At 41.7% G+C, this 20,312-nt stretch overlaps 2 protein-coding genes across 10 annotated transcripts in view; one reads left to right on the plus strand and one right to left on the minus strand.

The window, feature by feature from the left end:
* Positions 1–7,918, plus strand: part of LOC112310356 (uncharacterized) — a 42,606-nt gene extending 34,688 nt beyond the window's left edge. For all 3 annotated transcript variants that reach the window (XR_011651415.1, XM_053928769.2, XM_053928771.2), the window contains one exon: positions 7,611–7,918. Coding sequence is in view for 2 of the 3 variants with exons in the window: in XM_053928769.2 (XP_053784744.1) it covers positions 7,611–7,681 (71 nt within the window). In the remaining variant the exon portion in view is untranslated. The remainder of the gene's footprint in view (positions 1–7,610) is intronic.
* MTMR3 (myotubularin related protein 3) overlaps positions 1–20,312 on the minus strand; it is a 115,964-nt gene that overhangs the window by 6,378 nt on the left and 89,274 nt on the right. For 6 of the 7 annotated variants that reach the window (XM_045200944.2, XM_024566574.3, XM_045200949.2 and 3 more), the window contains exons 9-17: positions 20,199–20,312; positions 16,043–16,248; positions 15,413–15,544; positions 13,800–13,911; positions 8,316–8,511; positions 6,789–6,974; positions 3,592–3,762; positions 2,303–2,448; positions 259–1,678 (exon numbers count right to left, since the gene is read on the minus strand). In XM_045200944.2, the coding sequence (XP_045056879.2) occupies positions 259–1,678; positions 2,303–2,448; positions 3,592–3,762; positions 6,789–6,974; positions 8,316–8,511; positions 13,800–13,911; positions 15,413–15,544; positions 16,043–16,248; positions 20,199–20,312 (2,683 nt within the window). The remainder of the gene's footprint in view (positions 1–258; positions 1,679–2,302; positions 2,449–3,591; positions 3,763–6,788; positions 6,975–8,315; positions 8,512–13,799; positions 13,912–15,412; positions 15,545–16,042; positions 16,249–20,198) is intronic. The other variant, XM_045200947.2, reaches the window with a different exon arrangement.

The raw sequence follows: 20,312 nt of genomic DNA on the forward strand, positions 1-20,312 counted from the left end.
CTCAACCATGTAGTGAATGCTAACTTTATTCCTTAGTCTAACTGCCTGAACAGGACACCTATGGAAAGTATGCAAGGCAGAAAGAGAGAGGCAGAATGCCATTCACATGGCTGAGGCTGTTCTCCAGCTTCTTCAACAGGGGTACCCTGGACCTTTCCAATTCTTTGAGAAATCTGTACCAATCACCACGCACCAGTCACAAAGGGGGTGCAGCCTCAGTCTGTTTCCTTTGGCAGCTATGGAGCATGGTATACTCACCACTTCATCCCCAAAGTCCCCATTGAAGCGTAGAGAGCTGGTCAGACACTGGCTTTCCAGGCGACTCCTCAGCTCCTGGACTTGTTTCTTCAAGGTCTCCACTTCCTGTTGGTGGCCTGACTCGATCTGACGCAGGCGCTGTTGGATAGTGTCTGTGTATACAGGCATACCATCATCGTCCAGGTGGCTGCGGGAAGGCTGGTCAGGGCTGCCAGTTGCAGACGGCCTTCCTGACTGGCTGTGCAGCCACTTGTGGTACAAGTTCCTCGAGTGTAAGTGGGCAGGGCTGCAGCTTGTGGCAGACAGCTGGTGGCTCAACGAGTCCTTGCTCCTACCAGCCTCCCCATTGGCGCAGTGCCCGTTGGGGGTGGGGTACTTCTGGAGGCTGCTAAGCCCTGGGGGCTGCTCTGAGGCCTTATTTTCAGTCTCTGGAACACCGTTGCACACAAGCCCTTCTTTACATTCCACTGCAGGCAAGGCACAAGGAGAACGTGCTGGGCTGCAGGTGCTGCCAGGGGAAGTCCTATGCACCACAGATCCCACTTGAGGCCTCTCAACCAAGCTCCTCTCTGGAAACCTGGGCTCCATGGCTTGAGGGAGCATATCCTTGCCACTGAACTTGCTACTGTTTACTAGGCAAGGTCTATGATGGTCTTGGGGCCCACTTTCTGACTTCACTTTATCTTCCATTAACATGTCCAAGGAACTGTCCACATTTGGTCCTCTGGCTTCAAATGGGATTTGCAAGGGTAGCAGAGAACTTGACTGTGAGGTACCATAATCAATTTTTGCATCTACTGGGATTGTAAGAATTGCCTCCTCCCTGCCCTCTGTCATAGCTCCTATTTGAGGCTGTTCCACAGGGACCTCCTGGACATCCTCTTCCCCAGGGGGCTCCTGGAGAGAACTGGGAAGAACGCTTTGCCCACCCTGCTGCTCAGGAATACCCTGTGACAAGAGAGTGAGACTAATGCCTGGAGGGCTCCTCAGAGCAGCAGCATCCAGTGGTGGTACCTGATGAGGTACAACCGCTGAGCCCTCAGGGACCTTCCCCCTGCTCCCTCTTTCTAAGAGAGCCTCCTCTGTGACCTCCTGCTCCATGCTCCCCCTGTGGGTAGTGTCCTCTATCCCACTCTCCTCTTTGGTGGCCTCTTGCAAAATGTTCTCCATCTGCCCCTCAGCCACTCCAGCTGCAACAGACAACTCTGCACCACCCAGCACTTTGGTTGGCTTCCCCAGGCTGTCAGGATCAAGAGGCTCCTCTCCAGGACCGGCCAGGCTGCTCAGTTCTAAAGAGCGCCTGTGCTGGTGCTCCTGCCACTTTTCATTCAGGCTTGGGTCACTACTGCGCCGGCTGGCTAGAGGCACTGTGTTGTCGCAGGCTGTGGTCAGATTGTCAAATGATCTAGTCTTTGGTAGCCTAAAAGAAAGGAATTTGGAGGAAATGAGACTCTGAGTCTATTCAAAGGAGAAGTAGGAGACAATAGTTTTAACAGGCTATTATTCCATAATTAGGTCCATTATAACTACTCAAGGAGCTATGGCACCTATAAAGTAAGGCTCAGACTTCTAGAAAGGCAAAGCTCCAGGACCAATCCTGCTTTAAATCTGCACATTTCCACTTACTCCACCCTTATGCTATGCCCAATGTATCCACATAAGCTAAGAGCAAATGCTATTTTAAAAAGACGTTCTTCATGATACTGCTGTGTTTTTCAACTAGTGGCAAAGGAAAGTAAGTACTGCTATTTTTCTGATATTACAGTATTTTAAATTAATCTTTTATCAGTCTGAACTCAATAAAGTTGATTCAGTGGCTGAAACGCACGCCAGAGGGTCACAAGGAACCCAGAGGATTTGCTGCATAGAAACTGCTCGGTGCCTAGTAGCCCAGAACCCTAATACCTTCGATGAAAAAACTTCAGAGACCTAAGAAAACGTGTGGAGCCAGCCAACGTCAGGATCTGTGACCAACCCTGGGTGTGTCCTAACAGAGGAATACACCACACAAGACTTAAGGCCTTGGCATCAACCCTGGGCTCACCGGCTCAGGAGTGGATCATCAGGACTGCTGCCAGGGGCTGGGTATGGCGCACAGCTGTCATCCACAGGGGTGGACGGGGATGGGCAGGGTAGGTACACTGCACTCCACAGCATCAGGTTACGCACGTGACACACAGGGTATAGCACCTAAACGGAAAGAGTAGAGGACACAGGTTTAAAGAGGTCCCAATAAGTTTTAGAAATGTCTAGAAATAAGGGTCAAGAACAAGCACTAAGCTGGAATACCCAACAGGTCTTGGCCTGTCTCCAAAGGGAGTTAGGATCCATGGATACAAGTCTATCTCCCAGGAGTTTTTGGCAACATTTTTCTCCTGAGAGGCTCTTGTGGGCATGAACATCTGAAGGGTTTTTTAAAATGCATTTCTCCAGTCACCTTCGCTGACTTTCATCAGCTTAATTTGTTGCTTTTAGTGCATAAGAAAGTGAGCCATTTCACTAGATGATTCCCTGGTACAAAAACTTGGCTTCAGAAGACACTGTCAAACCTGTTTTATGGGGTCATTTAAATTAATCTTGTGAAAAGGGGAAATTTCTTCCTGTACTGTTACTTCCCCAGCAGGCACAGTGAAAGAGAAGCAGTTAGCTTAAATCTTTCCTCTCTACTTACATGTAGTGAGAAGCATATTAATAGTCTAGCAAAGCAATATAACCTCTGATTAGCCTCCACATTTTGACTCCTTTGGAATTTAAGATGCATTCTGACAAAAGGAACATTAGCATATATCAACACACAGATGTACGTGCCTCCTCTTCTCTGCTTAACAGAAGGTGTCCCTTTGAGGAACACAGTCTTAGCATGCCAGCCAGTCCTCCACATGAGCAGAGAGTCACAAAGACAACGCATGCTAGTGTCACACAGTCTTCTGCCCTCTGAGAGCAGAAACTGCAGCGGATGTCACCACTTGTTGATACTGGAAGGGCGCTGGGGGCCTTCTGAGCTATCAGGGGCATCCAGGGAACAACTTAAGTGCCTCTACCACTCATTAAACAGAACATGCTAGGAATCAGCTCTGGCAGAGGTACCAGAAAAGATTAATGTTTTGAATGGCAAAGTAGAGATGTATATTAAATCAAACCACACTGAACAGAAGAGGTCAAAGCATCACCAGAAAACAGGCCTTTCTCAGAACAGAGTGGTAGAAAAAAAAATGGAACTAACCCATCCAGAGACAACAGAGATGCCTTCAAGAAAAGTCACTACTCAAAAAGGCTCCTATATGTCCCCACCAGTAAATTCCTTCTGCTGATCAGAGAAGAAAGGATACATACGGCTTCTGACTGAGAGGAGTACAGTAGGTTTTTGAAAGCCTTGTTGCCCGCCCGGAGCAGCGACCACACGGAACATGTACGTTCCTGAGTATGCTTTTCCCCTCGCTCCTTGGCGTTGTTGCACAGGAATGTTCCAAAGAGGCAGGAATAGGTATGTTGCACCAGTTTCACCTATGGGAGTCCAATGAGGCAAAAATCAAGCAATAGGCTACACATTCTCTGGGAAAACGTCTTCCCAGACACCTGAGAGCATTTCAGTTCACAGCAAGTTGCCTCCTCACAACACCAATTACAGAGCACCAACCCCAACCACCATTACTCGTGACTCAAAAGAGCAGACAGATTACTGGCATACCCACTCCTCTTGCATCCCTGACAAACAGTCTCTGAGGTCCTAAGTTAACAGTCACTCTCAAGAGCGACAGAGCATATAAACTGCAAATAGGAGGAGGTCAGTGTGCAACCCAAGTCTGAACTGAGAGCATACTTCTAAAGAAGTCACCATTCAACAAATGGTTAGAGAGCATCTCACACACCCCAAACATTTCTATAGGGATGACATACAACAATAATCACATAGCTCTCCTACCCTGATGTATCTTATTCTGGTTGTGAGAGAGGGATGACCAGTACTATGGACAACAATAAAGCAGAGTAAGAGGTACAGGGCATGTGCAAGGCAGTGTGGGAAAGTCCCTGGCCCAAGACCTGATGGAATTAAGAGTGCAGGTCCCGTGGGTATCTGGAAGGAAAATGCTCAGCAGAGATAACAGCAAGCACAATGGTTTTAAGGTGAGTGTATGCCTGTGATTTCTGAGAAACAGACAGAGGCCAGTGTGACTAAAGGACACTGGACAAGGAGAATAGTAGGAAATGAAGCTAGACATGTAACCTCCAGGAGAGCCCCACAGGCCTCTGTTTTAAGACTTTGACTTTTACTCTGTGGGAAATGGAAGATTGTTGGAGGTTTCTCAGCAGAAGAATGACATGGTCTGTATTATACTTTAGAAGGATCCCTTTGGCTGCTGGGTTGACACTCTCAAATTGGGTGATGGTGGCTTATACCAGTGTGGAAACAGCAGAGGCAACAATAAGTAATCAGGTTTTAGATACATTTTGAAAGCAGAGCTGTAGAATCTGCTGACACACTGAATGTGGAATATGAAAAAAAAAAGGAGAGTTGAGGATGACAAATTTTTGCCCTAAATAATGGAAGAACTGAACTGCCATTTCATCAGATGGAAGACTTATGGAAGATCAGCTTTTGGGGTGGCGAGATGTGGAAATCAAAAACTAAGTTTTGAAAATGTTAAGTTTAAAATACCATTAAGACATCTAAGTGGAGATACTAAATAGTCACAGTTGGATATGTGAGTCTAGAGTTAAGTGGAGAGGTCTGAGCTGATGATGTATAAATGTGGGAATCACATTTATATCAATTAAATGTGATAGCAATTAAAGCCACTGTAGTGAGTGAAATTCCTAGAGAAGAAATATAGATAGAGAACGAAGCAGCCTGGAGACTGAGCCCTGGGGCATTCCAAAATTCAGATCTAGGCTTATAAGGAGCAACCAGCAAGAGAGACAGAAACGACCAGCTGGTGAAGTAGAGAACTAAGAGTGCACGCTGTAAGTCAATTGTTTCAAGTGTTTCAAAAAAAGAAGCAATTAGCCCTGGCTGATGTGGCTCAGTGGATGGAGTGCTGGCCTGCAAACCAGGGGATTGTTGGTTTGATTCCTGGTCAGGGCATATGCCTGGGCTGTGGGCCAAGTCCCCAGACGGGGGAACACGAGAGGCAACCACACAATGATGTTTCTCTCCCTTTCCTTCTCCCTCCTCTTCCCTCTCTCTAAAATTAAGTAAGATCTTTGAAAAAAAATATTTTTAAAAAAGTGATTACAGGGAAGGGTTTTCAGGAACAATTATAAATGACACATGGACAAAACCAAGGAGGGAGTGGAAGCAAGGGAGGGAGGTGGGGATGGCTGGGGTGGGGTGGGGGGATAAATGCAGACAACTGTAACTGAACAACAATAAAGTAATTTTTAAAAAGTGATTACACTGTGCCAAATATTGATGGATCAAAGATAAGGACAGTCAAAATGTACAAACTTACAATTATAAAATAAATAAATTATGGGGGTGTAATGTAAAGCATGGTGACTATAGTTAATAATACTGTATTGCATATCTGAAAGTTGCTAAGGGAGTACATCTGAAAAGTTCTCATTACAAGAAAACAAAATTAACTAACTATGGTGATGGATGTCAACTAGTATTGTAGTGGTGATCATTTCATAATGTGTAGAACTATTATTGAATCATGCCATATACCTGAAATTAATTATATGTTAATTATTCCTCAATTTAAAAAAGAGATGAATATACACAGACTGATGGAACTTTTAAATAAATGGGAATTAAATGTTTTTAAAAAGATGAAGACTTAGAGCTAATCACTAGATTAGCAACACAAGGCAGCTCTGATAAACTGGGAGTGAACATCTGATTGGAATGGGTTTAACAAAGAATGGGGAAAATTTGAGGTAGTAAATAGAGAAGATTTGAAGAGCTCTGCTGTGAAGAAATGAGATAAATGCGGGGGGGGGGGGGGGTGGGCAACAGTACAGGACTGAGAAAAATGTAATGAAATGAGATCCACTATACCATGTTTGTATACTGATGGCAATTACCTGGTAGAGAGGGAACTATGCCAATGCAAAAGGCAGAGAGGGAAAATGCTGGAGCCATGCAGCTGAGCAAAGGAGAGGAGACAGCTGGTGAACAAGTGAAAAGAAGGAGAGGCTGGAGGAAGGCAAAGAGAGCATGTTTTTTGTCAAAGGGGAAGGGACACAGTGTGGAACAGACATAGGGGGTGTGGTAGATGAATTGGAGGGAGCAGAGGATATTGTTTCTATTGCTGCCCACTATTTAGGGCTTCTATCATCCATTTTAAAAGCTTATTTTAAACCAACTCGAAGACTTTATACAAATCTAGTACACCTGGATTCAAGGAATAAATAAATACTTGATTATTATTGTTTTTTAATTTTAAAAAATTGGAGAAAGAATGGCCTTTATATTAAATTCTAAAAAGGATACACAGTTTCCAAGGAATAGTGGCCCACTAACATTTGCATTGATACCCCATGAATTTAGAAGGTCCCTAAATGAAGAGTCATATGCCCAAACTTACAAGGAATGCTTCATTGAACTCAAAAGAGCAAGGAAATTGCCTCTGAAGCTGATGAACACAGTCAAGCCACTGCAGAAACACTGGGCAACGCTCGTTCAGATCGTCTGAGTTCTCCCCATGACCACACCGGTCAGCAAACTTGTGGCCAAAATCCAGCCACTCCATCTCCACCAGAACCTGGAAACCCTGCAAGAAAGAACCCAAGAGAGACCATTTGTGCTTATCTATCCAGATTGTGACAGGCCTGAGTCTGGTGTCACTAGCAGTGAATCCTTTTAACAGCCTCCCACTAAGCCCATCAGAAGAAACCCCAGATCCAGCCTCAAGGCCAAAGGATCCAGCCTCCATTCCTAATGAAACACATGTTTAAGCCAATTTTCCCATTCTCTCAACTCCATTCCATAATCATCAAAAGGGTACAAAGCATTTATCTAAGTCTTTCTTGAGTTAATGTAGTGTATTTTTAGCCTCTTTCTCATTCACTATATGAAAGTCACTTTTTCCCTAAGTATCTTTTTTATTTTTTGTCTTTCATGTTACACTTACAAAGTCATGTATGTAAAACCTTTCCTAACTCCTAATTTACATATATTGGGTTGGCTAAAAAGCTTGTTTGGTGTTTTCGCTAAGATGGCTCTAGTAGCACTCAGTTGTCTTTAACTTCATTCAGAACAACTTTGTTAGATTGTATTGCAAAGCTGTCGTATCAGTGTGCATTAAAAAATAAACATCAAAATTGGTGATTTTTTGTGTAGTCATTTTAATATTGAAGATGGATGAAAATACGCAACATTTTCAACACATCATTCTTTATTATTTCAGGAAAGGTAAAAGTGCAACTGAAATGCAAAAAAAGATCTGCAGTGTATGGAGAAGGTGCTGCGACTGACTGAATGTGTCAAAAGTGTTTTTGCAAAGTTTCATGCTGGAGGTTTCTCGCTGGAGGATGCTCCGTGGCCGGGTAGACCAACTGAAATTGATAGTGATCAAATTGAGACATTAATTAAGAACAATCAGCGTTATACCACACAGGAGAGAGCAGACATACTCACGATATTCAAAGCAATAAAGTTATTGATGAAACATTATTTTACAGAAAAAAATAAACAGACTTTTTGGCCAGCTCAGTATTTTAGCATACATTTATGGTTTTTCTTACTTCTTTAATCCAAACAGGTGGTTATTTCAAGTAGACCTCTTCCTCCACAGAACATTCTGTGGTGGTATCTACAACCATAATAAGTATACCAAGATCCTTCTACAGAAGTCCCATTTTCCTGGGGACTATACAGGAAAGTATGTCTGTATTCCCAATACTTTGTTATCCACAACCTGCCCAATTTACGTGGCAAGAACTGTGCAGTAAGCATCGCCAAACTTAGCACAAGGTAAAGGAGCAATGATTTAAAAACAAGGAAATTTCACTTTCATTAGACCTAACCACATGACCAAAACCGATCATAAAGCCCTCCAATTTTTCTCCCACCCACCCCGAATTACCGAATCCTACTCCCTGGATGCACCCACCTCTATGGTTCGGTAGTAAGGGTCCAGCAAGAGCTTAGCCAACGCCACGATCTGCGGGGTGCGATCCCAGCCATCTGAGCAGTGCACTAGCACCGGTCGCTGATCACGATCCACAGCGTGCACTACCAGAAGCGCCGACTTCAAAAGCACAGATAGGTGATGAAGCCATTTTGTGCTTTCAAGAGCTGAGAGCCAACTACAAAATTAAAAACAAAAGGTGATAAGGAAATGCTAACTCTTCTGATTTACTTTACTGCATCAGTCCAAATACCTGTCAAATTAAAAAACAATTCCTAAAGTGTTTTCCCTCCAAATAAAACACTGCCAAAACAAACAGAAAAACTCTGTCTTTATAAAATGCATACAGACTTCTGGTCAAGATGGAGTCACAGGTGAACATGGCTTGCCTCCTCACACAACCACAGCTAAAATGACAACTGAACTACAAAACAACTATCACTCTAAATCATCAGAAAAGTTGTGTGGAAGTCCTACAACCAAGCAATTAAAGAAGTCACACTTATTCAGACGTAGGACGGGAAGAGATGAGGAATGGGGAGTCCTACACCCATGTGTGGTGGATAAAAATTGGAAGCAGTATCTCGGGAGCAAGGGATCCCAGCTCCATACCGAGTCCCCCAGCCCAGAGTTCCAGTGCCAGGAAGATAAGTCCACATAACTTCTGGCTGTAAAAACCAGTGGGGGTTGGAGCAGCAGAAGAAACCGCAAGATTCTCAGGCATCTCCTCTTAAACAGTCCGCAACAGACTTAATGACTTACTTAGACTCACTCCCTCTGGGCTCCAGCACTGGGGCTGCAGCTTGAAGGGCACCAGTGGCATACAGGGAGAAACTAAAGTTTCTGGCATCAGGGCGAGTGCCAGGGAACAGCTTTCTCCTGGACAAAACTCCAGAGGCCAGGCAGAGGCCACTGTCCCTTTTCTGAGCCCTCCCCCACACAGAGCCAAAGAGTAGCAACACCATAGCTGAGACTCCATCAACCTTGTTCAAACAGTTTGCCCCATCCAGGTGATTGATACCTAGGGCTCCACACCATCTAACTTACAGGTGCACTTTTCTACATTAGACCACACTACTAAGGGAATCAAAGCAGCACTACCTAAAACATAGAAACAAACACAGGGAGGCTGCCAAAATGAGGAGACAAAGAAACATATCCCAAATAAAAGAACAGATCAAAACTCCAGAAAAAGAGCTAAATGAAATGGACATAAGCAATCTATCGGATGCAGAGTTCAAAACACTGATTATTAGGATGCTCAAGGAACTCATTGGGTACTTCAACAGCCAAAAAAAAAAAAAAAAGACTCAGGCAGAAATAAAGGTTATACTAAGTGAAATAAAGAAAAATTTACAGGGAATCAACAGTGAGGTGGATGAAGCTGAGAATCAAATCAATGATTTGGAACATAAGGAAGAAAAAGATGCAATCAATACCAAGAAAAAAAAAGGAATCCAAAAAAACGAGGATAGGATAAGGAACCTCTGAGACAACTTCAAACGTACCAGCATTCAAATTATAGGGGTCCCAGAAGGAGAAGAGAAAGATCAAGAAATTGAAAACTTATTTGAAAAAATAATGAGGGAAAATTTCCCTAATTTGGTGAATGAAATAGACATACAAGTCCAGGAAGCACAGAGAGTCCCAAACAGGATGGACACAAAGAAGACCACACCAAGACTAATCATAATTAAAATGCCAAAGGTTAAAGATAAAGAGATAATCTTAAAAGCAGCAAGAGAAAAGCAGAGAGTTACCTACAAAGGAGTTCCCATAAGACTGCCAGCTGATTTCTCAAAAGAAACTTTGCAGACTACACAGAACGGCAACAAATATTCAAAGTGATGAAAAGCAAGGACCTACAACCTAGATTACTTTATCCAGCAAAGCTATCATTTAGAATTGAAGGGCAGATAAAGTGCTTCCAAGTCAAAGTAAAGCTAAAGGAGTTCACCATCACCAAGCCAAAATTATATGAAATGTTAAAGGGACTTATTTAAGGAAAAGAAGAACACTAAAATGGTAATACATTCACAACTATCAACAACTGAATCTAAAAAACAAACTGAGCACATATGCAGAATAAGAACAGAATCATAGAAATGGAGATCATTTGGTGGTTACCAGTTAGAAGGGGGAAATGGGAGAATGGGGGGAAATGTGAAAGGATTAGAAGTACAAATTGGTAGGTATAGCATAAGCAGGGGACGTTAAGAACATTATAGGAAATGGAGAAGCCAAGAACTTATATGCATGACCCAAGGACATGAACTAAGGCGGGGGGGATGGCTGGAGGGAATGGGGAGTACTGGGTAGAGGGGGACAAAGGGGGAAAAATTGGGACAACTGTAATAGCTAAAACATATTTTTAAAAATCACATACAAGGATGAGGCCCAAGCCCTACTATATAATAGAGGAGGGCCTTAGAAATAGGACAGTCATTAATAGGATCACCCTTTGTTCCAAAAATCATTTCGCTAATTTCCCTAGAGAATTAACATTTCATTATTTTTCAGTCCATGGTAGGTATATATCCAGTTAAAAATAAAAAGCCATCCTTTCTGGAATCTTCTCTTGAAGAAAATGCAGCCACTTCTGAGATGTAAAACAGAAGATATTTATATTTAATAGTCAGCAACTCTGCCCAACAAGTTCTCAAAAAAAAAAAAAAAAAAAGTACAGAAGACTCACAGATACAAATCTAGTTAGCTGGATGCCACATTCAAGCATAGTGTAGACAACATCGCTTGCTACCACTCTCTAACACCTACCAATGCTCAGGTCTTGAATGTCTATTGACTAAAACTGGATAGGCCCAAACTAATAATTTAGGCTCATGCAAATTAGTACACCAATGGCTACACAGTATTACTGGACTTAACAGAGACTGGATTCAGCAGGGATCTGGAAGACCTTTTTTTCAGAAGGCCTTTAGGAAATATCAGATCCCAAGAATTGCCCCTTGAGAGCAATTACAAGCTGATCACGCTGGTCTTTCAACTGTGTTGATAGTTTTTGTCTTATGCCCTGTCATAAATTCTATTCTCATCCTCCTCCCCCCGAAAAGCTCTCTTGATTTCTTCAAAATGCAACCAGATTTGTTTAAAAATGCAGTCTAGCCCTTTAAACAGAGTCAGAGGAGGGAATAAATACTTCTGCTGGGTGGTTCTGAGAAGGCTGTTTCCAAGACTATAAAGGACTATTAAATCTTGGAGAATGAGTGTCAATTTTTGATGAAGTCCAAGGAGAAGGATCTTTCCAGGCAAACAGACAAAAAGAATGTAGTGCATAAGCACTGGTTTCTCATGGAATGGCCTGGTCTACGAATCAGACTTCTAAATCCTCAGATGGCAGACTCTGTATCTCAGGCATAGCTGAACCCCTACCCTTAGTACAGTGCCAAGCATACAGTGAAGATTCCTAATATTTAAACTATGGGTAAAAATAAAATAAAATAATAAAAAATAAAATAAAATAAAATAAATCAACCTTAAGACTTTCTATCTCCTAACAGATACCCAAGAAACATTTTTTGCTAGTGGATCAATTGTTTATTCTCATTCCTCACAGGGTCTTGAAAGAAACTAGAAGATAAGGTTTAGAAGAGCAAATAGTAAATTATCTCCTGGCCCCTGGAGAAACAGTACACGAAAACCAGTGTAAGGTTCTCCTGACCTGACTGAATTATTCACACATACCAGCTGGTGTTGTCCATGCCTAACAGGGAAGCTGCACTCCAAAATCTGCCAACCAAGGAGGTGCTGAGAAACGCCACACTCCCTTATTCTATTCTAAAACTGGAGCAGAAATATACTGCGCCCTAGTCCTCCACATCCACAAACAAGTGTTGGGAGGCTCGTTTCTAGCTGGTGCCACCACTGCCATAGCTTCTTGTCTCCTCAAGGGAGGCTTCAGTACTGCATTATGACTTGCTGCCAAAGATAGACAAAGCAGGAGGGGGCCTTGGGGGCGGGTTAAGGGATTAAGGTGAAGGGATTAAGAAGTAAAAATTGGTGGTTACAAAATAGTCATGGGGACATAAAGTACAGCATTGGGAATACAGTCAATAATAATGTAATAACTATGTATGGTGCCAGGTGGGTACTGGAAATGTTGGGGGGAACACTGTGAAGTATTCTAACCACTATGCTACATGCCTCACAGTAATACAAAATAATACTGAATGTAAACTGTAATTGAAAAAAAGACAAAACATTACCTACTCCTTTAATAAAATCCCCCAGACATTCATTTGGACCAGGCGACCACTAATTACATCTTTTTGACTGAGTTAAAAGAATAGCTTTATAGTTTTAATATATGGAAGATCTTAGAGGTCAGGTAGAATTGATTCCATCCCTTTCATTTTATAGATAGGAAAACTGATACCCACAGATTAAGTCGCTTGGCCAAAATCATACAGTCAATTAGTGGCAAATCTCCTGAGTCCTCCTTTCTATGCCCCACCTTTAAGGAAGAGACTGCTACTAGCTGGTTCTGTAAATGTATGGCAGACGCATGTTGCTGTTCCCTGAAGCAGAGCAGCAAACTCATTTCTTCAGTCAGGCTTTTCCTCAAGAAGAGCGCTTCACCCTCTGGGCTGACTGCAACTGTGATGAATTTAATCATTTGCTACCAGGAGTTAGCACAAGTGGTTCAGGCCGCCATTTGATTTACTAAATCAAATAAAGAATGCTGCAAAACTTGATGTGATCATGAGATCTACTGAACAGAACCCGGGGAAACAGCTACGGGCTCCAGCACAAATACCAGCACAATTTCTATTCTTTGGCACCACTTTGAGCTTCCTAAAATAGTAAAGCAGGGGCTTTTAAATATTTATCTGTCCATATTTGTTTTACAGGGCATTCTTCCTAATTTATCCTGTATTCAAACAGTTCCCTTGGGAAGAGAGGGTGTCATTTCACCTTCCTCACTGCAAATGCCAGCCATTCATTTTTAATAAGCAATAAAAATCAGGGCAATGTTTTTAATAAATGAGAGGATAGTTTAGAAATCAGAAGCATATGTAAAAGGAAATAACCTAACGGCAAGTTTTCAGTTTAACCCTTTTTAGATCATGATAAATACATTTTGACTTTTCACGGTAAAACATCTCAGTTCACAGCAGGCAAGTGTCACTATAGGACATCAGAAACCAAAGAATTAATTTATTTTGGGCCAAAAACAATGTAGTAGAGAAGGAAGAGGTTCCAGGAAAAACAAGAAAGCAATGCTTCCATCTGAAAGGCTGAGGTTTGTTATGTGCTGCACATTTTTAAGCCTTTCAAAGGGCTAGATTTTAATCCCAGCTCATTTATGCTGCCATGCTCCCAACACAGAAAGAATACCCACAGAGACTGACAATAAAACCAAAGTTTACCATGAAATAGAGGAAAAAACAACTCTGAACTCATTAAAAAAAAAAGCAATGCAAAATTAAAGCAAGGCCAAGGTCTTACTTTCCCGGATCTGGCATCTGTGTGCACAGCAACCTCAGAGACTGAAAACTCCTCCGAATTGAATGAATATTAGCCATCCCCATAAACACAACTTCACAGTTTGGGTAATACTCTGGAGAGAAAAACAACAAACACAACACAAATACATTAAATTTAAAGCCCACATGGCCAAAATTAAAAGAAGCAAAATGTCTATTAATGAACCCATTGCAGCTGCTAATGAAACTGCAATGTTTTGATGTCTGTATTAGCCCAGTCCTTTATTATGAGAGGAAAACAGTGCTGAAATTTTAGCTGTTTTGGCAAGAAGGAAGGTTAGATTTGTGAAGGTACTGAAATGAAATAGAAGCTGTTACTTAAAAAAAAAAAAGTATATACTTCTGTCTCATCTCAGGTTTACTTCTTGAACCTTAGCTTTTTGTGTGTGTGTATTTTATTTAATCTTTATTGTATTTTTTCCATTACCTTTTAGTCCCCTTATACACCCGTCCCCGCAGCATTCATCTACCCCTTAACCTACCCCTCACTAGCTGTCATCCTGCTCTCCATCTACAAGTCTGTCCTCATTTTCCTTCTTAGTTCAGTTTGTTCATTAGATTCCATGTGTGAGTGAAATGATATGGTATTTGTCTTTCTCTGACTGGTTTATTTCACTTAGCATAATGTTCTCCAGGACCTTAGCTAACTTATAGCTAAGTTAGCTAGCTCTGGAATCTCTTTGAAAAGAACCTGGAAGAACAATGCATTTCATGCATTCAAATTTCACCTTGGTACCATTGCTTTTAATTTCTAGCTTAGACCACATATGAATGAGGAGCTTGGGGCCTATGTCTGCTCCATTGGCACACAACTGGCATCAAAGGGGTCCTTCTTTGGAGAAACCAGCATTCAAACAGTAGGGATGTCATAGGTGAGGAGAGGGCACTCTGCTATTTACTGCTTCAATTTCCACACCAGGTTTTCTAAGTAGAAGCCATGTGAGCAGTTTTCTCTGAGACCAGTGATGAGCATACCCACTTGTCAAAAGCAACAAAAAGCTCTTAGAAGGCTGAGAAATTGAACCACTGAAGAAGCAGCTTCCAAATATGAACAGACCTTATTATGGGAGAGGATTGACTTTCCTTATCACCTAAAGGTTGGCACAGGAAAGGAGGATTATTTGGTTTCACTGCAACTCCTCCTCTGCTTCACCCCTGAAAAGAGCATAGTCTTAAGAATTCAAAGAGGCCCTGACCCGTGTGGCTCAATTGGTTGGGGCATTGTCCCGTAAACCAAAGGATCACAGGTTCAATTCCCAGTCAGGGTACATGCATAGGTTGCAGGTCCAGTCCCCAGTCAGGGCACTAACAAGAGGCAACCGATGGATGTTTCTCCTATCAGTAGTTCTCTCCCTCCCTCCCCCAACCTCTAAAATCAATAAGCATGATCTCAGGTGAGGATTAAAAATAAAACAAAAAAGAATTCAAGGAACTCTCTCGCAAGATAGCTGAGGAATATGGCTTGCCATTCATTTCATATTAAAAACTAAGATTCAGTCGGGCACAGAGATATCAATTTAGAGACATGAACTCACAAGGAACGAATGTTGGGGGACAAAGCACTATACACCTCACCTGGGCATTCACAGCCTCCTCCTTTGGCTCGGTTCGCAACAGCTGCAGCATAGGAACGTGCATCCAAGATCAAAAGCTTCTGAGGTTGGATGGCTAAACTCTCTGCTCCTGAAGCATTTGACAGAGAAGAATCTAGGAACATCAGGAGTGAGGAGGAAATACTAAATACCCGTCTCTCCCAGAATTGTACAAAATAAGAACCATGGGCACATATTACAGTACCAAAAAAAAAAAAAAAAAGGTAAAATCCACCCAACCAGAACTCTTGATACATTAGACTTCTGTATTTCTATTTTGCCTACAATCTCCTATATCTTGTTTCTATATTGGTAGTTCTGGTGTTTCCCCCATGGTCTGGAGACACTGCAGGTCCCCTATTACATATATACTTCATTCTTGTCACTATGGCAAGAAAGATAAAAAAACACTCCAGTCCTCTTAAATCAAGTTTGAAACAAGGGATCTTCTCGTTCATTGACAAGACCCATGACTCCTCAAGCAATCCCTTCAACTGAAGCTTTGCTCTCTCTTTTTTATGATACAAATTCTGCCTTATAGGAGGAAGCCATTTCAATTAAAGGTTCCCATATGCCATAAAAACTGCTGCCAGGGGTCTAGGGAGCACCTTACCAAACTCCACATCAGAAAGGTCTCCTGCGTTGGGAAAGTCTCGAGAACTGTTTCTAGTTGACAGCTTGCTGCCATTTGATTGGGAGTCAGAGGCACAAGCTTTGGCCACTGACTGCACCAGGTGCTCATCATCAGCATTTCGCCAGCCCCACCAGCTGACCTCCGGCTGTCCACAGCGTGCAATGACAGCTCCATTGCTCTGGTGCCTGTGCAGAGAACACAACACAATAATTGTACCATCCCAGAGACCCCATTCAGATGCTATGTGCTCATACCAAAAGTCAACTCATGAATTTTAAACACCTTAATGAACAGCCTGACTACAGGTAAGGGATGGCTTAGCTGAGTCCTCTCAGGGCAGAATCTTATACAGCAACAAGAATAAATAACAAAACCTACCCTGGACCTTTCTCAATTATCATACCATTTTAGAGATTACTGTTACCAACAAAATGATAAGTGTATACTCTTAGAAAACAAATCAATATTCATACTTTATCTTTAAATTTATTTTTGGAAAATGAAGTAAAAAATAATCTACAAATACTACAGTAATTCTGCTAATCGATAACGAAGCATTACTCTTTCCTTTTTATACTACACCTGAATAGCCTGGTAGATGACGAAACAGAAAAATTTACTTCCTGACTGACTTCTGAGGGCCCACCACAGCAACTGGCTGGCTTGGGGATTATTTTCAAAACAAGATCCCACCTTTGGGACTGAAACACTTATCTGACCCACAATGAACTGGTTGACAAAATCTCCTGAGATTTCCCGAGTCACAAACTGCTCTTACGACAGGCAAATCAATGAGCCAGCTACCCTTCCTTAAACTCTTAGAGGGAAAGGAACAGCATAAACCTCAATAAGCCATACCTTCATAGATGCTTTTTCAAGAAATAAGACCAGAAATGATACTCATGGTCTACTTTAAGATTCTATTAAAACCCAGTTTTTCCTAATTAGGAATTTCAGTTAGGCAATTTTAGCAAAAGTTATAAAGCAGTATTATCTGGAAAGCGAAAGGAATGAAGTCCTAATACATGTTACAACATGGATGAACCATGAGTATATTATGCTAAGTGAAAGAAGCCAGTCACAAAGGGTCACATTCTATATGATTCCATCTAAAGAAATGTGCAGAATAGGCATATCTAGAGGCATAAAGTAGATTAGTGGTAACCCAGGGCTAGGGGGAATCTCAACAAAGCCACTTTTAAAAAAGATATAAAAATAATCAGTTCACTGTAAAAACAAACTGGCAAAAAAAGCTAGTAAGCAAAAAAACTTAAGTGCCCTTTAATTCTATATCCCAGAACAAACCACCAATGTATTACTTCCCATTAAAATTGTTTCTAAACACATATGTGCATACACACATATAACACATATGAAGAGCATCTATGGATTTAAACAAAAACATACTAATGAATCAACTTGGTTTTAATCCTAAAGCTCACAAGCAATAAATTAAATTTGGCAGTAATCAAATTTTACCAGAACCACCAGTTTGCTTGTAGTTTTTAAATTCTCCCTTACTGGGAGACAAGTATTTGTATACTGCCAACATGCTCCACTGTCTCACCTGCTGAATGGAACCAAACTAAAAGAAAAACCTCACTGATTCTTAAAATGCCTACTAGTATATGGTAATAGGTGCTGGGTAACCAATGAGCTGACTGATGCCAAATCTCTAAGAGGAGGCTTGGCAGGGCCTTTCCTTAACATCTTTCTCTGCAATGCTTCCCAGCAGTGCCCAGAAGGAACAGTAGATGGCAGTCTTCATCCTGGGTTTCTGGTTTTAAGGGTTGTGGCTTTACAACAGCCAGACTGCAACTGAACTACTGCAGTAGGCAGGTTTTCTGCAATCTTCTAAAATGCTTTAGAAAGAGAACTAAAACACTAAAGCTAAAAATCACTAAAGAGCATTTCTATCATTTTAACAAACATAACCATAAAAAGTATAAAAATTAAACACTGAAATGTTTAAAATATCCCTAAGTTGGTGTGAAGCGAGCTTCCTAAATGACTAGAAGTTTGTAATAATCACTCAATGCGCGAAGGGGGAGCTGTGAATTGCACTACAGAGGGGCACCCTTCACACCATCTTGCTGTGTTAGAGCAATCTCTATCTTCAATGATAAACCCAATTAAGCACTCTCATCACAGTGGGAGAAAGCACTCATCAGGCGCTGGTTCAGTGTGGTAATGTCAAGTAACTGCTGCTAGCAACCTCAGGAATCATTACTGCAGTCTACAGACAATTAAATTCAGTAAATGAATGTTGGACTCGGAAGCACCCTGCCATCCAGGCTGGTCAAGCAAAGAGTGGTAGAGTATCCCAGAACATTCTTCAACTACCTTAATCTAACAACCCAGTCTGGAGCTCAGAGATACAAGACACCTGTTCTGAAACAGAAGCCAGTTCCTGGAAGCCTGTCTGATTTTACGTGGCCTACACCAAGAAGTTTCATTTATAATCTTTTAAGAGCAGATTTTCTCTGAGAAATTGCAAATAAAAAATTTTCATTTATATATACTGTATGGTCTCCAGAAAGGGGGGGAAACCCATGACTCATGCCCACTAGAATAAATTTTAGAAGGGAGAAAAAGGCTTCCCATGTTTATTCTAATAAGTTTTTCTTCAATCTGTCCTTTTAGGCTTCTCTACCAACTGGAAGAATTCACCTAAAGCCCCTTACTTTGAAAATAAGAGTCCTGCCCCCTTATGTTCAAAGTCAGCAAACCACACAAAGACCAGGGTTGCTGACTGAACACAGATATTGGCCACAGAGAGCAGCTGGCTGCTCTCCCCATTTGAACTGGGCCGATCCCTGATAAGGCTCATAAAACCTTTCCATTTTCATTGCTCTCTAATTCTTGTGCCATCCTTACTCCTTCAGTGATAAGTACATTTGGTGGCCTACTTTTTTAGGAATGTCTGAAAACAATAGTGATGAAACCAAGATTGAAAACTTAATTGGTTCCCCTAGGCCAGAAGCAAATACTTTCCATCTCTCTCTATTTAGGGTGGCCATCAGAATTTGCCTTTAAGCGGAGTAAACTGACAAGCCGGGTACCTCAGTGGGAACTACACAAAGAGATAAATCCCTTCCTACAATTCCGGTTCGTTCAATGGAACACCTCCTAGCATGAAAGAGTTTCTAATTAAGCCTCACTGGTTTTGCCCAAATTTATGAAGAGATCAAAAAGTTTGCAAACTGGGAGAATGAAATGGAGAATGTGAACATTACAAGGAGATGAAATCTGAAACAGTTTGAAAATAAGAGGTAATGACTTCTTAAAATTTTACCACAATTCTGTGAGAACTGAAATAGTCACTGCATCACAAAAGCGCCATCAGATATGCAACCTATTCCAGACACTGCTTAGAGAAGACCAGTGTTTATAAAACCATTCAGATGCCATAGCGTATGTGCAAGTAAGAACATCACTCCCATTTTAGTAATTAGAACAGGCTGAGGGCAGTTAAGGAATTTACTTGAGGTGCTATAGCAAGACATATTAGAGGAAAGACTTAAACTCCAAAACCTGTGTTTGTCCCCATGCCATCATCCCCTTCTAGGACTTTGCCTCCCTACTAGCTACCTCAGGAATCATTACTGCAATCTACAGACAACTAAATTCAGTAAATGCATGTTAGATTCCTGTCTTTGATCTCTAGGATCTTCTATCTAGCTAAGATCTTCTTTCTAGTGGTCTTCTTTAAATGTGTCCTCTCAAAGCAGAGCTCTTTCAACTGTCAAAGTTATTCAACCACAAAGACAATCACAAGTGACTCAACTCTATATTACCAATTTCTAGGACTCACCTTTCTCCATCCAAAGGTCAGCATCTGAGGCTAAATGCAATAAGCATATTACCTTCCCAAGAATGCCACAAAAATCTTAAAATAGCAAGACTAGCCACTTTATTAATATTAATTTTTTTAAACAGTGTCAATGTTATCATCAGCTAGTGTTCTCGCTGCAATAATTACCGGTGTGTGACTGGAAGAGCAGTTTTAGCAAAAAGAAGTACAGAATTGCCAGCTAAGTTTCCTGAACCCTCCCCTCCCTTCCCAGGTTAGCAGCAGACCACATGCAGTGGGCAGTAGCACCAGACCAAGCTGGGCCCAGCCAGGCTTACTTACCTGTAGACAACAACAGGGATGCGCTTCCAGGACCTGAAGCTTGCTACACTTTCTAGTTCTTTGTCAGTGATCCAGGCAGGCACTATGAGCTCCTGTGGATAGCTGCCACATAGC

The sequence above is a fragment of the Desmodus rotundus genome, chromosome 7 (genome assembly GCF_022682495.2).
Source record: "Desmodus rotundus isolate HL8 chromosome 7, HLdesRot8A.1, whole genome shotgun sequence".
In the NCBI taxonomy this organism is placed as follows: domain Eukaryota; kingdom Metazoa; phylum Chordata; class Mammalia; order Chiroptera; family Phyllostomidae; genus Desmodus; species Desmodus rotundus.